This window comes from Podarcis tiliguerta (genome assembly GCF_965153285.1).
Source record: "Podarcis tiliguerta genome assembly, chromosome: 12".
NCBI classification, from domain to species: domain Eukaryota; kingdom Metazoa; phylum Chordata; class Lepidosauria; order Squamata; family Lacertidae; genus Podarcis; species Podarcis tiliguerta.
Genome location: NC_139545.1, coordinates 29905012 through 29919674, shown reverse-complemented (window position 1 = coordinate 29919674; position 14663 = coordinate 29905012). Strand labels below are relative to the sequence as shown.

Genomic DNA, 14663 nt, shown 5'->3' with positions numbered 1-14663 from the left:
AGTCACCTGTGTGCTTGACCTTTGCCCTCCCTGTCTCATGAAAGCAGTCATAGGATGTTTGATTTTAAAAAATGTATGGGCGGGGAAAAGGCTCTTCCCACCTCATGCTTTTTTGCCATCTTTTTACATACTGGCATCAGAAATGTGATTTAGTATTTGACAGCAGCAACCATAAAACAAATATATTCAGATCGCCTTTGTTTTCTAAACTTTAATCTTCTACCTCTGAGGAGAAAATCTGCTCAAGTAAGTCTCTGATGACCCAAAAATCCAGAAAAGTGCAATTCTGACTGAAGAGCAGGCATGGCATAAAACCTTGATCTTCAGCGCTCAGTTCAAGGTGTAGCCAGGCTTCAGCTCTTAGTTCTTGGAATATATTTAGCTTTTTGTGAGGCAGCTCTGAGGCAAATGTGGGCCATTAAAAAAAGAATAACTGAATCTGAAGGAAAAGAAACAGAATGGGGAAAAGTGTAGGAGAAACAGAAACAGGAAATATAGGTAAGAGAAAGAGAAGGATCACAATTATAAGTGTATGAGGGGTTTTTTAAAAGCTGACAAATACACATATTTATCAATAAAAGAGAATGACATGCATTACAATCCCATATATGTCTACTCAAAAGTAAGCCCTACTGAGTCCAATAGAGCTTACTCCTGGGTAGGTGATAAAGGACTGCAGCCTAAAAAATATAAGATGAGAAAGAGGGAAGGGGAGAGTTTGTACTGATTAATTAGCAGATAGGAACAAGCAAATAAAAAGGGGGGAAGTTTGTAATTCCTGCAGAACGTTTCTGAAAAGGTTTAAGTAAACTGCAGAGGTCAGTTTGCTTCCAAATCCAAAGGCAAGAGGAGCCCACCAAAACAGAGGAAGGCAAAGACAGAAAGAGAATAAGTAAAAGTAAAATGAATTATGTCTCTCTTCAACTATTTGCCTCAAGGTAGCAGAAAAAATAGATTTTAAAGTTACAGTACAACGGCTGCGTTCAAAATGAAGCTGAAATGTGAAGGTGGGGAAGGGTAGGATTGTATGTGGGTGTGTGATCAGTTATGCCTGGGAAGAGACTTTTCACTGTTGACTAGTCAGGAGATTAAAATATTTCTGGATCTGGCCTCCATTACTGTGATAAATTTTGGAATGGGCCATGCTAATAAGATCTACGTCAGGTTTTCAGGGGTCCTCATTGTGGCTCCTGCATCTTCCCCATTCTTAACAGAGGTGACTAACCTAGAGCTTCTTTATTGCATACTCCAGCCCCTGCAACCTGTGCAAATCTGATTTCAGCAGACAGGTTGGTGGGGGTAGATCTCCCTGGAAACAACTGCATGAAAGGAAAGGAAAGGATGCAACAATAATGTGGGGTGCAGGTGCAGACTAAGAAGCAGAAATTGCAAAACTGGTAGGTCAGAGGAAGGGACAACAGCATGAAGGTGGTACAATTGGGGCCAGCATGTTAAACAGATGCTTGCCCCATTCACTTATAAAATAGGTAGGGTCTACTCTTTGGAGAAAAAGGGGAGCACAGGGAGGAATGAAGACCTTCTCTCTACTCTATGGTTTCCAGCAATCTCCATCACAGTTTGCTTCCAGTATCTCAGCTTTGGGGCTGCAGGACACTTAAAAGCTAAATGGGATGGGGAGGTAAGACAGGAGGCAGGCTGATTTTGTTCCACTCTTCATTAACTTTTTTGGTATAAAGGAGGAGTGCGGAACCTGTAGCCCTTTGAATGTTGTTGGGCTCCAACTCCCATCAGCCCCAGGCAGAATGGCCCAATGGTCAGGGATGATGGGAGCTGTGGTCTGGCAACATCTTGAGGGTGGCAGATTACTTGCCTCTGGTGTAGAGTTCCCCACCCATGCTTTGTAGGTGAACTTGACTAAGGTGTTTAAGGTGCGTGTGACTGTTCTGCCAGGCTAGTTTGGCTCTTTGACATGACTCAGGCGCAGCTCCAGTTAAAATGCTACTGTAAATTCCTGGAGCAAACCATTGCAATGTGCCTGCAATTCGCCGAGAGAAATGGTTTTATTATGTACACATAAACGTTTTGAAGAGCAAAATATTTCTTTGGAAGCTGAATGCTTAGCTATTTCATGAGCACAAATCATTCCAGATGGATGGTGTCAAGAATGCCATAACTAAGTCCATGGGGATTTCTGTTTGTGAGTGAAGGTGACTTTCTCTGCAGAAATATTTCCTTCTCTGAAATATTGGCGAGTCCACCCTGTTTTCTGACTTGCCTCTACTGATCTCCAAAGCACTGCAGCTGCTTCTTAACATTATTTGTATACAACCCTCTCAACGAGGTCACGGGGCAGTTTACCACATAAAAATACAAAATGAAAACACAAAGTACATATAAAACCCAAACCAATAACCCCCCGCCCTGCTCCCACAAGCACATTTAAAAAGTCATAAATTGTTTAATCAGCCAAAGGCCTGGATACAGAGAAATGTTTTCATATATATAATGAAGGCACCAGGCGAGACCGCCTGGGGAGAGCATTCCACAAACAGGGAGCTACCACAAAAAGGCCTGTCATCATGTTATCACCCACTGGACCTCTCATGGAGGAGGCACATGAAGAAGGGCCTCAGATGATGATCACAGGGTCTAGGGCCATTCATATGGGGAGAGGCGGTCCTTGAGGTATTGCAGTCCTGAGCCATTTATGGGGGCGCAGTGGGGCAGTGGTCTGTGGGGACCTGTACCAGCCAGGAGAAAGGGGGATCTTCAGAGGCACAGGAAACTTCAGAGCTGGAGGAAGAGGCAGGCCAGTGCAGTTAAGGGCCAGGTGCTTCCCCACTCTCCCCTGCACCACTGTCTCGCAGAACCAGCAGAGAACTGAAGTGGGAAGAGCAGAAGCAGCTTCCAAGCAGGCGTAGTCTCTAGCTATATGTGTGCAGCCCAGAGGAGGAATGTACATAAACTGCTGGAGGGAGAGTAGTCCCCAGTTGTTGCAATTTCTCCTTATGGCACGGACCTGGAAATTGCTGCCTAGACGCTAGATTGGTTTGGGTCAGTGTCCAGAGCTGTAAAAGCGACTGTGTTACCTGTGACAATAAAGAGTTAAATCTCGGACATATACATTCGTTTGGTTGGGAGACGTCCTCAACACATACCCCTTCTTCAGTGAAGTCCTTATTATCAACAATGACTACAATAAAAGAAGAATTCAGATAGACAGTACTGCTTTAAGGTTCTGAAACTAAGGCAGTAACGGCCGTTTGAATTCCTATTTAATATTTGGCAGCAAACATGGAAGTCTCTTTCTGATCAAATTTTGGTGGCACTGGCCACCTGTCTGTATACAAGGCTTATGTCAAAATCAACCTAGAGCTCAAACATTATTCTAGTTTAGCTCAGTATGCAATAAAAGCAACTAATACCCATTTATTTAAAAAAATGCACATACCCTTTTTGGCTTGTTGGTCATCACAGCTTTCAAAGGTGCATGGCCCCCAAGCAGACCAGGCTGATACCTCACACTCTATGGGGCACGGAATATGGCACAATTGTGTTGTGCTAGGTGTCGGCCCTGTGCACAGTTTGTAGTCCACTGGCTTAGATGCTATAGGGAAGAAAAAGACAGCACAATGGGGTTCTTTGTTTTTATTTCACACATGAATGAAGCTTTGCTGCAAGTCAACACTGCTACCCATCAGAGAGTGCTTTCTCATCTCTTTAATTCGGTCTTCCTCAAGCTGGTGCCCTCTAGTTTTTGAAATGGGGGACAGGGGCGGTTAGAGCCCAGGAAGCTGTACTAGAAGCTATACTAGAGCTAGTTCATATCTAAGACATGACATTTGGAAATCTCTGAAAATACTGCATAATTTCCAAGCATTCTGTCCTTCCATTCCATGCAACGAAAACACAGCTGCGCCATAAGCAATGACACCACTTTCAAAATGCTATTTCAGACCACCTAAGGGATGCATGTGTGAAGTCCACACTGTTAAAGAAAAGGAAGTTTGAATAGGTAAACATATGCTGTGTAGTTTCTCAAACTCCTCTTTCCTGCAAGAGGGGGAAATGACAGCATTGTGCTTTCCATATGCTACATCCAGACAGAATTATTAATCGAGTGGCCTATGAGGATCCCTTCCCCGGGTACATGCATGCAATGGCACAGGAAATAGAAGCAAAGTGTATCTCCTTAGGAAGCTTTCTATGACTCTTGAGATAGCAGGGAGCACATTACACAAACTAGTTAGAGACACTTAAGAAATAAGAATTGACTAGCTGGATTCTCCAATAATAGCCAGCCATAACCACCGGGGGCTCATAAACAGCACATAAGCTGTGAGATAACTCAATCACAAGTATATTGCCTCTGAACACCAAGGCTCCATTTTTAGCTTTAAAAAAAGAGAAGAAAAGCTGGCCCATGCTGTTTCCAGCCCAGTCTTGTGAATGGTACATGCTATAGTGATATCTCCAGCCCAAACCATTGAGGATCATCTTGCACAATTTCACTGTATCAGATTTACAGAAGAGGATTGCATATATGGAGGAAGGTGTTTTTTTTATCTACCAACAAAGCTACTTCACTCTAGGAAATCCTTTAGTAACTGAGGCTGCGATGAAATTGCACAATTTATTGCTCCACAAAGTGGCTCACAACCAAATAAAACCATTTAAAATATTCATTTAGAACACTAAAACCTAATCCCAGCACAGAAATTAACAACACAGCCATGAAATAGGAATTGCAGTAGACTTAAACATCACCTCCATTCTATACTCCTGGCATAGAAAACATTGACGGCCTTTAAAAAAAAGATGGTCTTTGTGGCCAACTGAGAAGAGGCCTGCCTAGAATCCAAAGGGATCAAATTTCACTGTGTGGCCACTGCCAAGAAGGTCCTCGTGATAACAACCAAAGGCTCTCCAAACCAGGAGCAGTCAGTTTGGTGCCCTACAGAGGTGGTTGGGTTACAAATCCCACTATTACTGACTATATTGGCCATGCTAATTAAGGTCCAACAACGTCTGTAAGGCACCCAGCTTTGACCATGCAGGTGAAAGCAACCCCTTACTTTCTGAATTAAGGTTTGTAAGCAATAGAACATGTAAGTCACAATGTTTTGTACAGCATAGGAAGTAAAGGAGCCACTAAATGCATTAAAAGGAATATGAGAAATAAATTTCTAGTTTATCCGTATTGTTCTATGCATGCCGAAGTGTAAGCAGTTATGCTCTTTTATCATTCTTTTTAGTATCTTCAACGTTTTAATGTGAAAGCCCACAGCTTCAGAAACAGAGAAACTGGTTTGTTTGTTTTTAATAGAGCGGTGTGTCCTCTATACAGCCAACACACTTTTCTCAAACTGAAGAGCGAGTCCTTAGACGTGTTTCATTGAAACGTCAGACTGAAGGCCTCAATTACATACCTGTTATTTCAAAAGTGATTGATAGAAGTGGTGCAGCACTAGCCCTCGATGTGCTCTGTGACTGACTTTCTGAAATAGCAGGGACAAAGACCGCCATGAATACAAGAGAACGGAGGGTTTTTAATACAGCCTAAGAGAGAACGAGCTGCTTAGAATTACACAGCTTACACTGCAAGTATGGAGCATCTAACAGCTATAGTGGTTGAGTTTCCTTTGTTTGTTTGCCATTCCCTAGTTCAAACTGTGCTGATCGGCCCAGACTGGCAGAGAAGTGGGAGGTAGGGTGTGTGTGTGTGTGTGTGTGTGTGTGTGTTCCCCCTATGTGTATATGCAGGCCTGCCTGCCTGTATGTGTGTGTGAGAGAGAGAGCAGGTGTGGGACGGTCACATCATCTTTGAATAATACATAGAAATCTCAATACAGTTTACTCCTGTGATGTCCTCCTGCCTCCTACAGCTTTATAAACATAAGCTCAACTTTCTCTCTTTACTAGCTGAACCTCTAGGGAAGGTTACTGAGACAGAGCAGTTCAATAGTCTCCAGTTCTCCTAACACATTCTAACAAGAATAGCTTTGATGTCAGCCTATACTAAGAAAAGATGTTATGGACTATTGAAATCCTGATCCCCTTTGGAAATCTGTTGCTGGCTTTATTAACGTCTTTCTTTATGCAAGACTTACTGTCACCATCTAAATGGTACAAACATTTTGATTCTTCCTCATTGACTGGTTGATTGCCCTGTTCTCTGAGATGGTCTGCATTATAAAAACTATGCACTTCCATCATTATTATTGGGTCAAAATATGTGTCACATGCAGAGCAAGAATGGTTTGATCCTAGTATCTGGATCAAAATCGGCACTTGGCTATCTAGCCTTCTCAAGTAACACCTCCGTGTGCACAGACCGTGTTCTGGGTCTCTAAAACATCATTCTTATTTGAAACAAGCTAAGGACACCTCTGTGGCTGTATTTCTTTAAAAGTCAATGTGTACAGCCTAATGCCAGAATATATTGTGGGTGTTTCAGGTCGTTTGAAACTGTGGGCTAGGATGCATTTTATTCAAGTTTATTTGGGTTTTATGAATTGTTTTATACCATTAAAGAAGGAGTGGGAACTATATTGTTACATTCTACCATACAATTGCTTCACTTATTTAGACCATGTCACTTACTTAAAGATACAATCCACTGGTTAAGTTCTCCTGTGCAATTCCGCAAGTGCAAGTTATCAAGTTTTGTGAACTTGTAAAATTCCCATTTCAATGCCGGTATATACAGAGAAGGGAAAGTCTCTTTGTTTTTACAAGTTGCTAGAGAGAGATTAACCTGATAGAATGCTGATTCCATGACGGGGTGGTCTACGGAGCCTTTTTCTTTTGCAATCTCCATGCCCATGGAACATTTCTTAGATTTCATAAATATACTGTAACCTTAAGGCTGCCTTCATCAACCTGATGTATTCCAGATGTTTTGGACAAGGACTCTCATCAGTCCCAGCCAGCACATCAATTTGGGCTGGGGCTCCAGTCCAAAATTCTATGTGGAGCTACCTTGAAGATGGTCCAGAGGCTGCAGCCACTGCAGAATGCAGCTGCTAGCTTGGCAAGTGGGCAGCCCCGATGGGACCATGTGACACCAGTCCTGGAAGCTCTGTACTGGCTGCCAGTGACCTACTAGGCCCATTTCAAGGTGTTAGTACTAGCACATGAAATCTTGGAGGTGAGGCTATGGTGGTGCTGCCACTGGGGACAACCCAGTTAGTGCTGACCTGTGGCAGGGCCTTTTCAGTGGTGGTTCCCCAGTTGTAGAATGCCCTCCCCAGTGTGGTGTGCCTGTCTCTAACATGATTAATTTTCAGGAGGAATATGAAAACATTCCTATTTACCAAGCATTTGGCTGAAGAACGCTGTTCCTGGCAACCTTAAGATCATTGGATAGGAGAATGTTTTTAACTGCTTTTAGAAAGTCCTGACTTGTAACTGCTTTCAGATACTTTTAATTGTAATTGCTTTAGAATGTTTTAACTGTTTTAGAAAGTTTTTGCTTTGTTTCTGGTGAAGGGGAAGCATATAAATTAATTACTTCATTCATTCAACAAATAAAACATCTGGAGAGGACAAGATTGGCATGGGCAGCCTTAAGTTGTGGGAGGCATGCAAAAAAAGGGGAGATCATAGCAACACATTGATAAATGGAACATTGCCCACTATAAATGAGAAGAGGGGTTGTGAGACTCTAGAGAGTTTTCAGGTAATATAAGAAGGGAATGTAAAGATAAACTTTTCATTTAAATGAGAAATTGAGTTACTGAATAACTACAAATGGGTTTTGAAATAGAAATAGTTTTCTTCCTGATGACAATTATCACTTGGCTGCTCTCATATATTTCACAAAGCTAGCATTGTCCTGGTCCCCCAATGCATATGGCTGTGGTAAACATCAGATACCACTGACCCCAAACAGTGTCTGGGTCACCAACCTGGAGCTGCATTGCATGACAGAATTAACTGTTTTTGCTGGCAAGATCCTTTATGCATGGTGAAGGAACTTGAGGGCAATCAAATAAGTAGAGTGGGTAGAATTCAGTGATAAAGCACATACGTTGTATGTGTCCTATGCCAGCCCCAGTTCTCTGGTTAAAGGGTCTTAGGTAACAGGTGTATGAAGCACTGAGTTACAAGATACAGATCTTTGCTCATTGGATACTTGAAGCAGGTGGGTATTTGGTGCTGAACTAGCAATTCCTAACATTCAGTTGAGAAACAATGGCCAATTAAAGATGATAATGATGATGATGATAATAATAATAATTTTTTTAAACTTCACATTTGTAAACACTTCCAATTGATTCATGCACATTATGTGGTTTTCATCCTGACAATAACCCAGTAAAGTAAGTTACTGTCACCTTTGTTGCAGGTGAGGGGACATAAGGCTGAGAATGGGTTGCCTAAGGCCACCTAATGCATTAACAGCAACGATGAGAATCAAACCAGAGAGACTCCCTGATTTATGGCCCAGTCTTGTAGTCATTATGTTCCACATTTCCACGAATGCCATAACTCAGAAAGCATTTATACCTTATAACTGAAATGTGATTTGAAGAGAACTGAAAACGGTAACGTTGGAAGGTTTAACATTTATGCTAATTTATTCATTATTGTTTCAAACATACCTTCTTTTTCTTTAAGGGTATTTAAATAGGAGAGGAGATTTTCATTAGCTTGCACACAATATACCTCCCGAACCTGAATCCCACCTCCACACAGAGCTGTTTGATTTCCTCGACGTTTATCCTGTTGGCTTAGTAAAGGGTCAATGCGACATTCTGTCCATTCTGTGGTTCTCCATCCATACCTGAATCAAATAAATTGCCAATTGATAAAACTAGCAACTGAAACACACGATAAAGCAATCGGAGTTAACGTCATAAGCAAAGTGTCTTAACGTTTTGGCTTTCATTATCAGCAGGGAAGCAATCAAAAGGTTTATTTTTTTAATTAGCTAAAATGGTTCAGATACAGACTACATTCGTTGAATTTAGGTCCCTTTAAAATCAGCAATACAATCTTGCCATGGCTTAGGTCCCACTGGTTTCAATGGGAATGATGTGCAACTAAGTAAGGCTACAATCCTATACCGCTTACCTAGAGATCAAGGGGCATTAAGGCTATAGCACTATTAGTCTGGATGCAACCCAGCATTCCAGGTTAGAGAGGACTGCTTTATTTACACTAAATGACAGATAATTATTGAAAGAATGAATAGATTTATTTATGTATTACAACCAACAGGCAGATTGCTGCCTGAATGGAGACAGAACAGAGTGCCTGGGTAAGATGCCGCAACAATCTGAAACTAAAACAATGCAATGAAAACACAAGGAAATCCAAGATAAACACGTATACATTGAAAATGTTGCATGCAGTGAAGGGAATTAGAAACTTTCAGTTTCCCTTTGATAAGAAACAAAAAAGTTTATCATGCATAGCTATAGCTTTTGCTCCCTATTCACTTCTGCCTCTCATATATATATATATATATATATGCTTTCGTAGATTTTCACGGGTACAGGAATGCAGGTTTTGGTGTCCTCGGGTGTCTTCCCGTGTAAAAGTTGGGGTGTCTAGGCGACGTTTCGACGAGGTCTCACTCGTCATCTTCAGGCTGGTGCTTTCGGCTTCTTGTTACTGGAACAGAGCAGGATCTTAGTGTTTGAGTTCCTATAAATACTGTTGAGGAGGTGTGGTGTATAGCCTCCAATGTTCTGGGCAGAGAGGAGGTTCCCAGGCTAGTGTGCCTTTTCTTCTTTTGTTCCTTAATTACTTGAGGGATATCTTGAGTGATTTCTTGAGTGATTTCCTGAATCCCACTTAGGTGGGTCATTAGGTGTGGATTAGTTGCTAAAGCCTTCGTGTCTTGAACTCTTGAACTTTGTGAAGAGTTTTTCTGAGAAGATGGCTGTACTGCACTTGGTTGTGCTCTGGCTTGGCTTCGTGTATAGGGGCGAGCTGTGGTTTTGTGGCCTGTGCCAGCCAGATCTGTGTAGGGATTGCAGGGGGGTGCAGCATCCGGAGGTGCCACCCTGGTTTGGCTACTGGATGGTGTCTGTAATTTATCTGTGGAGAGGGTCTGGGTTTGGGTCTGGTGTGGTTGATTGGTGATGGCGTTCTGTGTGCCTCTGGATCTGGTGTCAGATTTTGTGGGGAGGGCTAATTTCCAGATGTCTGACAAGCGGGATGTGTCGTCACGCTTGTTCATGTTGTGAGGGTGTTTCTCTATCTCGATGGCTTCCATGATTATTCTCTTGTGGTGATGTTCCATGTTAAAGAGCAATTTGGAATCTGCAAAATTAATTTCGTGTCCTGTTTCTTTCATGTGTTGGAAAAGAGAGGAAGTTTTTTCTTCTTTTTTGACGGCATTCTTGTGTTCTGCGATACGTGCATTTATTCGTCTGTTTGTTTGTCCAATGTACGTGGCTGGGCAGACTTTGCAGGGTATTTCATAGACCCCTTGGTTTTCCAACTGAATTTTATCCTTGGGGTTTCTGAGGATATTGGCTATTTTTTGGTTGGTGCAAAAGGCTGTTTTGATATTGTGTTTATGGAGGATTTTGCTAATTTTATCTGTAGTGCCCTTGATATAAGGAAGGAGGGCTATGCCATTGTTTTCTTCTGTGTCTTGGTTTTTGGGGGGTGTTTCTTTTTGGATTAGCTTCGTAACCCTGTTTTGCTGGTATCCATTGGCAATTAACACATTTGAGAGATTCTGTAACTCAGTTGTCAAGTGGTCTTCGTCAGCCAGGCGTTTGGTTCTGGAGATGAGAGTCTTGGCTACGGAGTTTATTTGTGCAGGGTGGTGGTGTGATTGTGCATGTAAGTAGCGGTTGGTGTGTGTTTTTTTCCGGTAGATAGTGTGTCCTAGGGAGCCATCAGGTTTTTTGTAGATTAGGACGTCAAGGAAGGGAAGTTGGTTGTTGGCTTCTATTTCCATAGTGAATTGTATTTTGGGGTGTAGGCTGTTGAGATGTGTGAGGAAGCTATCCAGTTTTTCCTTCCCGTGTGGCCAAATTACAAAGGTATCGTCAACATATCTGAGCCAAAGTTTGGGTTTGTGTTCTGACTTGTCTAAAGCATTGGTTTCAAAGTGTTCCATGTATAGGTTAGCGATGACCGGTGAGAGGGGTGATCCCATAGGTGCTCCTTCTATCTGTTTGTATCTTTGTCCATTGTGGATGAAGTACGTGTTGGTTAGGCAGTGGTTGGTCAGGTCCAAGATGTATTCGGGGGGATTGTATTTGTTTTGAATGGCTGTCAAGGCTTCATTAATGGGCACTTGTGTGAAGAGAGATACAACATCGAAGCTCACAAGTAGGTCATTGGGTTGTAGGTTTTGCTTCTTTATTGTTTCTATGAACTGGAAGGAGTTTGGAACGTGTGAAGAGATGGATTCTGCATAGGGCTGAAGTTGCTTGGCGAGAAATTTAGCGAGATTTTGTAGAGGTGAGCCTATGGAGCTGACTATTGGTCTGAGTGGTGTTCCTTCTTTGTGTATCTTGGGGAGGCCGTAGAGTTTGGGGCATCTGGATGATTTTTCTCTGGGGATGATTCTTAGCTGGATTTCTTCACTGATAGGAGAGGCTTTTATTTTGGATTTGGTGGTTTTTTCCAGATAGGTGGTGGGATCTGTTTTTATAGGTTGGTAGGTAGGGTCTTGGAGTAGATTTGATAGTTTTGCTTGGTAGTCCGATGTGTTCATCACAACAGTGGCATTACCTTTGTCTGCTGGGAGAATGATTATGTTGTTGTCTTTCCTCAGGTTGGTGAGTGCTTTCTGTTCTTCTTTGTGTAAATTGCTTCTGGGTGGTTTGCTGGAGCAGAGGATGTTGGTGACTTCAAGTCTGATTTTATTGGCTTCATCTGGATTGATTTTGGTTAGGCTAGCTTCGACTCCGCATATGATGTTTTCCGTGGGGATGCGTCTCGGGGCGACTGCAAAGTTGAAACCTTTGGAGAGTACTTTGGTTTCAGTTGAGGTGAGGATCCTGTCTGATATGTTATGTACTGTTTGTTTCATGGGTTGTTGTGGAGGGTGGCTGGGCTTCTGGCGTTTCTCTAGTTTGTGGAGTTTGTTGGTGTGTGTGTCTGTCTTGTGTGAGGTCTCCGTTTCAGCTCTCCAGACGGCTAGTTGTTTGCATTTGTCCCAGAGTGCAGGGTGGATTTTGTTACAGAGTTTGAGGTGAAGAGTGAGTAGATCTTTGTTGGTTTGGTTTAGTAGGTATCTTTTCTTGTGTAGTTCGTTTCTGATTAGAGATAGTTCAGTTCGTTTCAGGATCCTTTCGGTAGCTGGGGTTTTAGAGTGGAATTTAAGTTGGAAGCATGTGGGAATTAAGTTGTTGTCTCGGCAGTTGCGTAGGAACAAGAGATCACATAAGATGGTGGCTCTTCGGATTTCTAGTTTCTCGTAGGTTCTTGTCAGCTGGAAGGTTTCCTCCCCGTAGAGGTGAGATATTTGCTTTCGTAGATTTTCACGGGTACAGGAATGCAGGTTTTGGTGTCCTCGGGTGTCTTCCCGTGTAAAAGTTGTTTGTAAAAACACCAAAACCTGCATTCCTGTACCCGTGAAAATCTACGAAAGCAAATATCTCACCTCTACGGGGAGGAAACCTTCCAGCTGACAAGAACCTACGAGAAACTAGAAATCCGAAGAGCCACCATCTTATGTGATCTCTTGTTCCTACGCAACTGCCGAGACAACAACTTAATTCCCACATGCTTCCAACTTAAATTCCACTCTAAAACCCCAGCTACCGAAAGGATCCTGAAACGAACTGAACTATCTCTAATCAGAAACGAACTACACAAGAAAAGATACCTACTAAACCAAACCAACAAAGATCTACTCACTCTTCACCTCAAACTCTGTAACAAAATCCACCCTGCACTCTGGGACAAATGCAAACAACTAGCCGTCTGGAGAGCTGAAACGGAGACCTCACACAAGACAGACACACACACCAACAAACTCCACAAACTAGAGAAACGCCAGAAGCCCAGCCACCCTCCACAACAACCCATGAAACAAACAGTACATAACATATCAGACAGGATCCTCACCTCAACTGAAACCAAAGTACTCTCCAAAGGTTTCAACTTTGCAGTCGCCCCGAGACGCATCCCCACGGAAAACATCATATGCGGAGTCGAAGCTAGCCTAACCAAAATCAATCCAGATGAAGCCAATAAAATCAGACTTGAAGTCACCAACATCCTCTGCTCCAGCAAACCACCCAGAAGCAATTTACACAAAGAAGAACAGAAAGCACTCACCAACCTGAGGAAAGACAACAACATAATCATTCTCCCAGCAGACAAAGGTAATGCCACTGTTGTGATGAACACATCGGACTACCAAGCAAAACTATCAAATCTACTCCAAGACCCTACCTACCAACCTATAAAAACAGATCCCACCACCTATCTGGAAAAAACCACCAAATCCAAAATAAAAGCCTCTCCTATCAGTGAAGAAATCCAGCTAAGAATCATCCCCAGAGAAAAATCATCCAGATGCCCCAAACTCTACGGCCTCCCCAAGATACACAAAGAAGGAACACCACTCAGACCAATAGTCAGCTCCATAGGCTCACCTCTACAAAATCTCGCTAAATTTCTCGCCAAGCAACTTCAGCCCTATGCAGAATCCATCTCTTCACACGTTCCAAACTCCTTCCAGTTCATAGAAACAATAAAGAAGCAAAACCTACAACCCAATGACCTACTTGTGAGCTTCGATGTTGTATCTCTCTTCACACAAGTGCCCATTAATGAAGCCTTGACAGCCATTCAAAACAAATACAATCCCCCCGAATACATCTTGGACCTGACCAACCACTGCCTAACCAACACGTACTTCATCCACAATGGACAAAGATACAAACAGATAGAAGGAGCACCTATGGGATCACCCCTCTCACCGGTCATCGCTAACCTATACATGGAACACTTTGAAACCAATGCTTTAGACAAGTCAGAACACAAACCCAAACTTTGGCTCAGATATGTTGACGATACCTTTGTAATTTGGCCACACGGGAAGGAAAAACTGGATAGCTTCCTCACACATCTCAACAGCCTACACCCCAAAATACAATTCACTATGGAAATAGAAGCCAACAACCAACTTCCCTTCCTTGACGTCCTAATCTACAAAAAACCTGATGGCTCCCTAGGACACACTATCTACCGGAAAAAAACACACACCAACCGCTACTTACATGCACAATCACACCACCACCCTGCACAAATAAACTCCGTAGCCAAGACTCTCATCTCCAGAACCAAACGCCTGGCTGACGAAGACCACTTGACAACTGAGTTACAGAATCTCTCAAATGTGTTAATTGCCAATGGATACCAGCAAAACAGGGTTACGAAGCTAATCCAAAAAGAAACACCCCCCAAAAACCAAGACACAGAAGAAAACAATGGCATAGCCCTCCTTCCTTATATCAAGGGCACTACAGATAAAATTAGCAAAATCCTCCATAAACACAATATCAAAACAGCCTTTTGCACCAACCAAAAAATAGCCAATATCCTCAGAAACCCCAAGGATAAAATTCAGTTGGAAAACCAAGGGGTCTATGAAATACCCTGCAAAGTCTGCCCAGCCACGTACATTGGACAAACAAACAGACGAATAAATGCACGTATCGCAGAACACAAGAATGCCGTCAAAAAAGAAGAAAAAACTTCCTCTCTTTTCCAAC

At 42.5% G+C, this 14663-nt stretch overlaps 1 protein-coding gene across 13 annotated transcripts in view; it reads right to left on the bottom strand.

The window, feature by feature from the left end:
• THSD7A (thrombospondin type 1 domain containing 7A) overlaps positions 1 to 14663 on the bottom strand; it is a 281259-nt gene that overhangs the window by 111563 nt on the left and 155033 nt on the right. For 8 of the 13 annotated variants that reach the window (XM_083405309.1, XM_083405301.1, XM_083405313.1 and 5 more), the window contains 3 exons: positions 8568 to 8749; positions 5391 to 5459; positions 3413 to 3568 (listed from right to left, as the gene is read on the bottom strand). In XM_083405309.1, the coding sequence (XP_083261435.1) occupies positions 3413 to 3568; positions 5391 to 5459; positions 8568 to 8749 (407 nt within the window). The remainder of the gene's footprint in view (positions 1 to 3412; positions 3569 to 5390; positions 5460 to 8567; positions 8750 to 14663) is intronic. The other 5 variants (XM_083405304.1, XM_083405303.1, XM_083405311.1 and 2 more) reach the window with 1 other exon arrangement.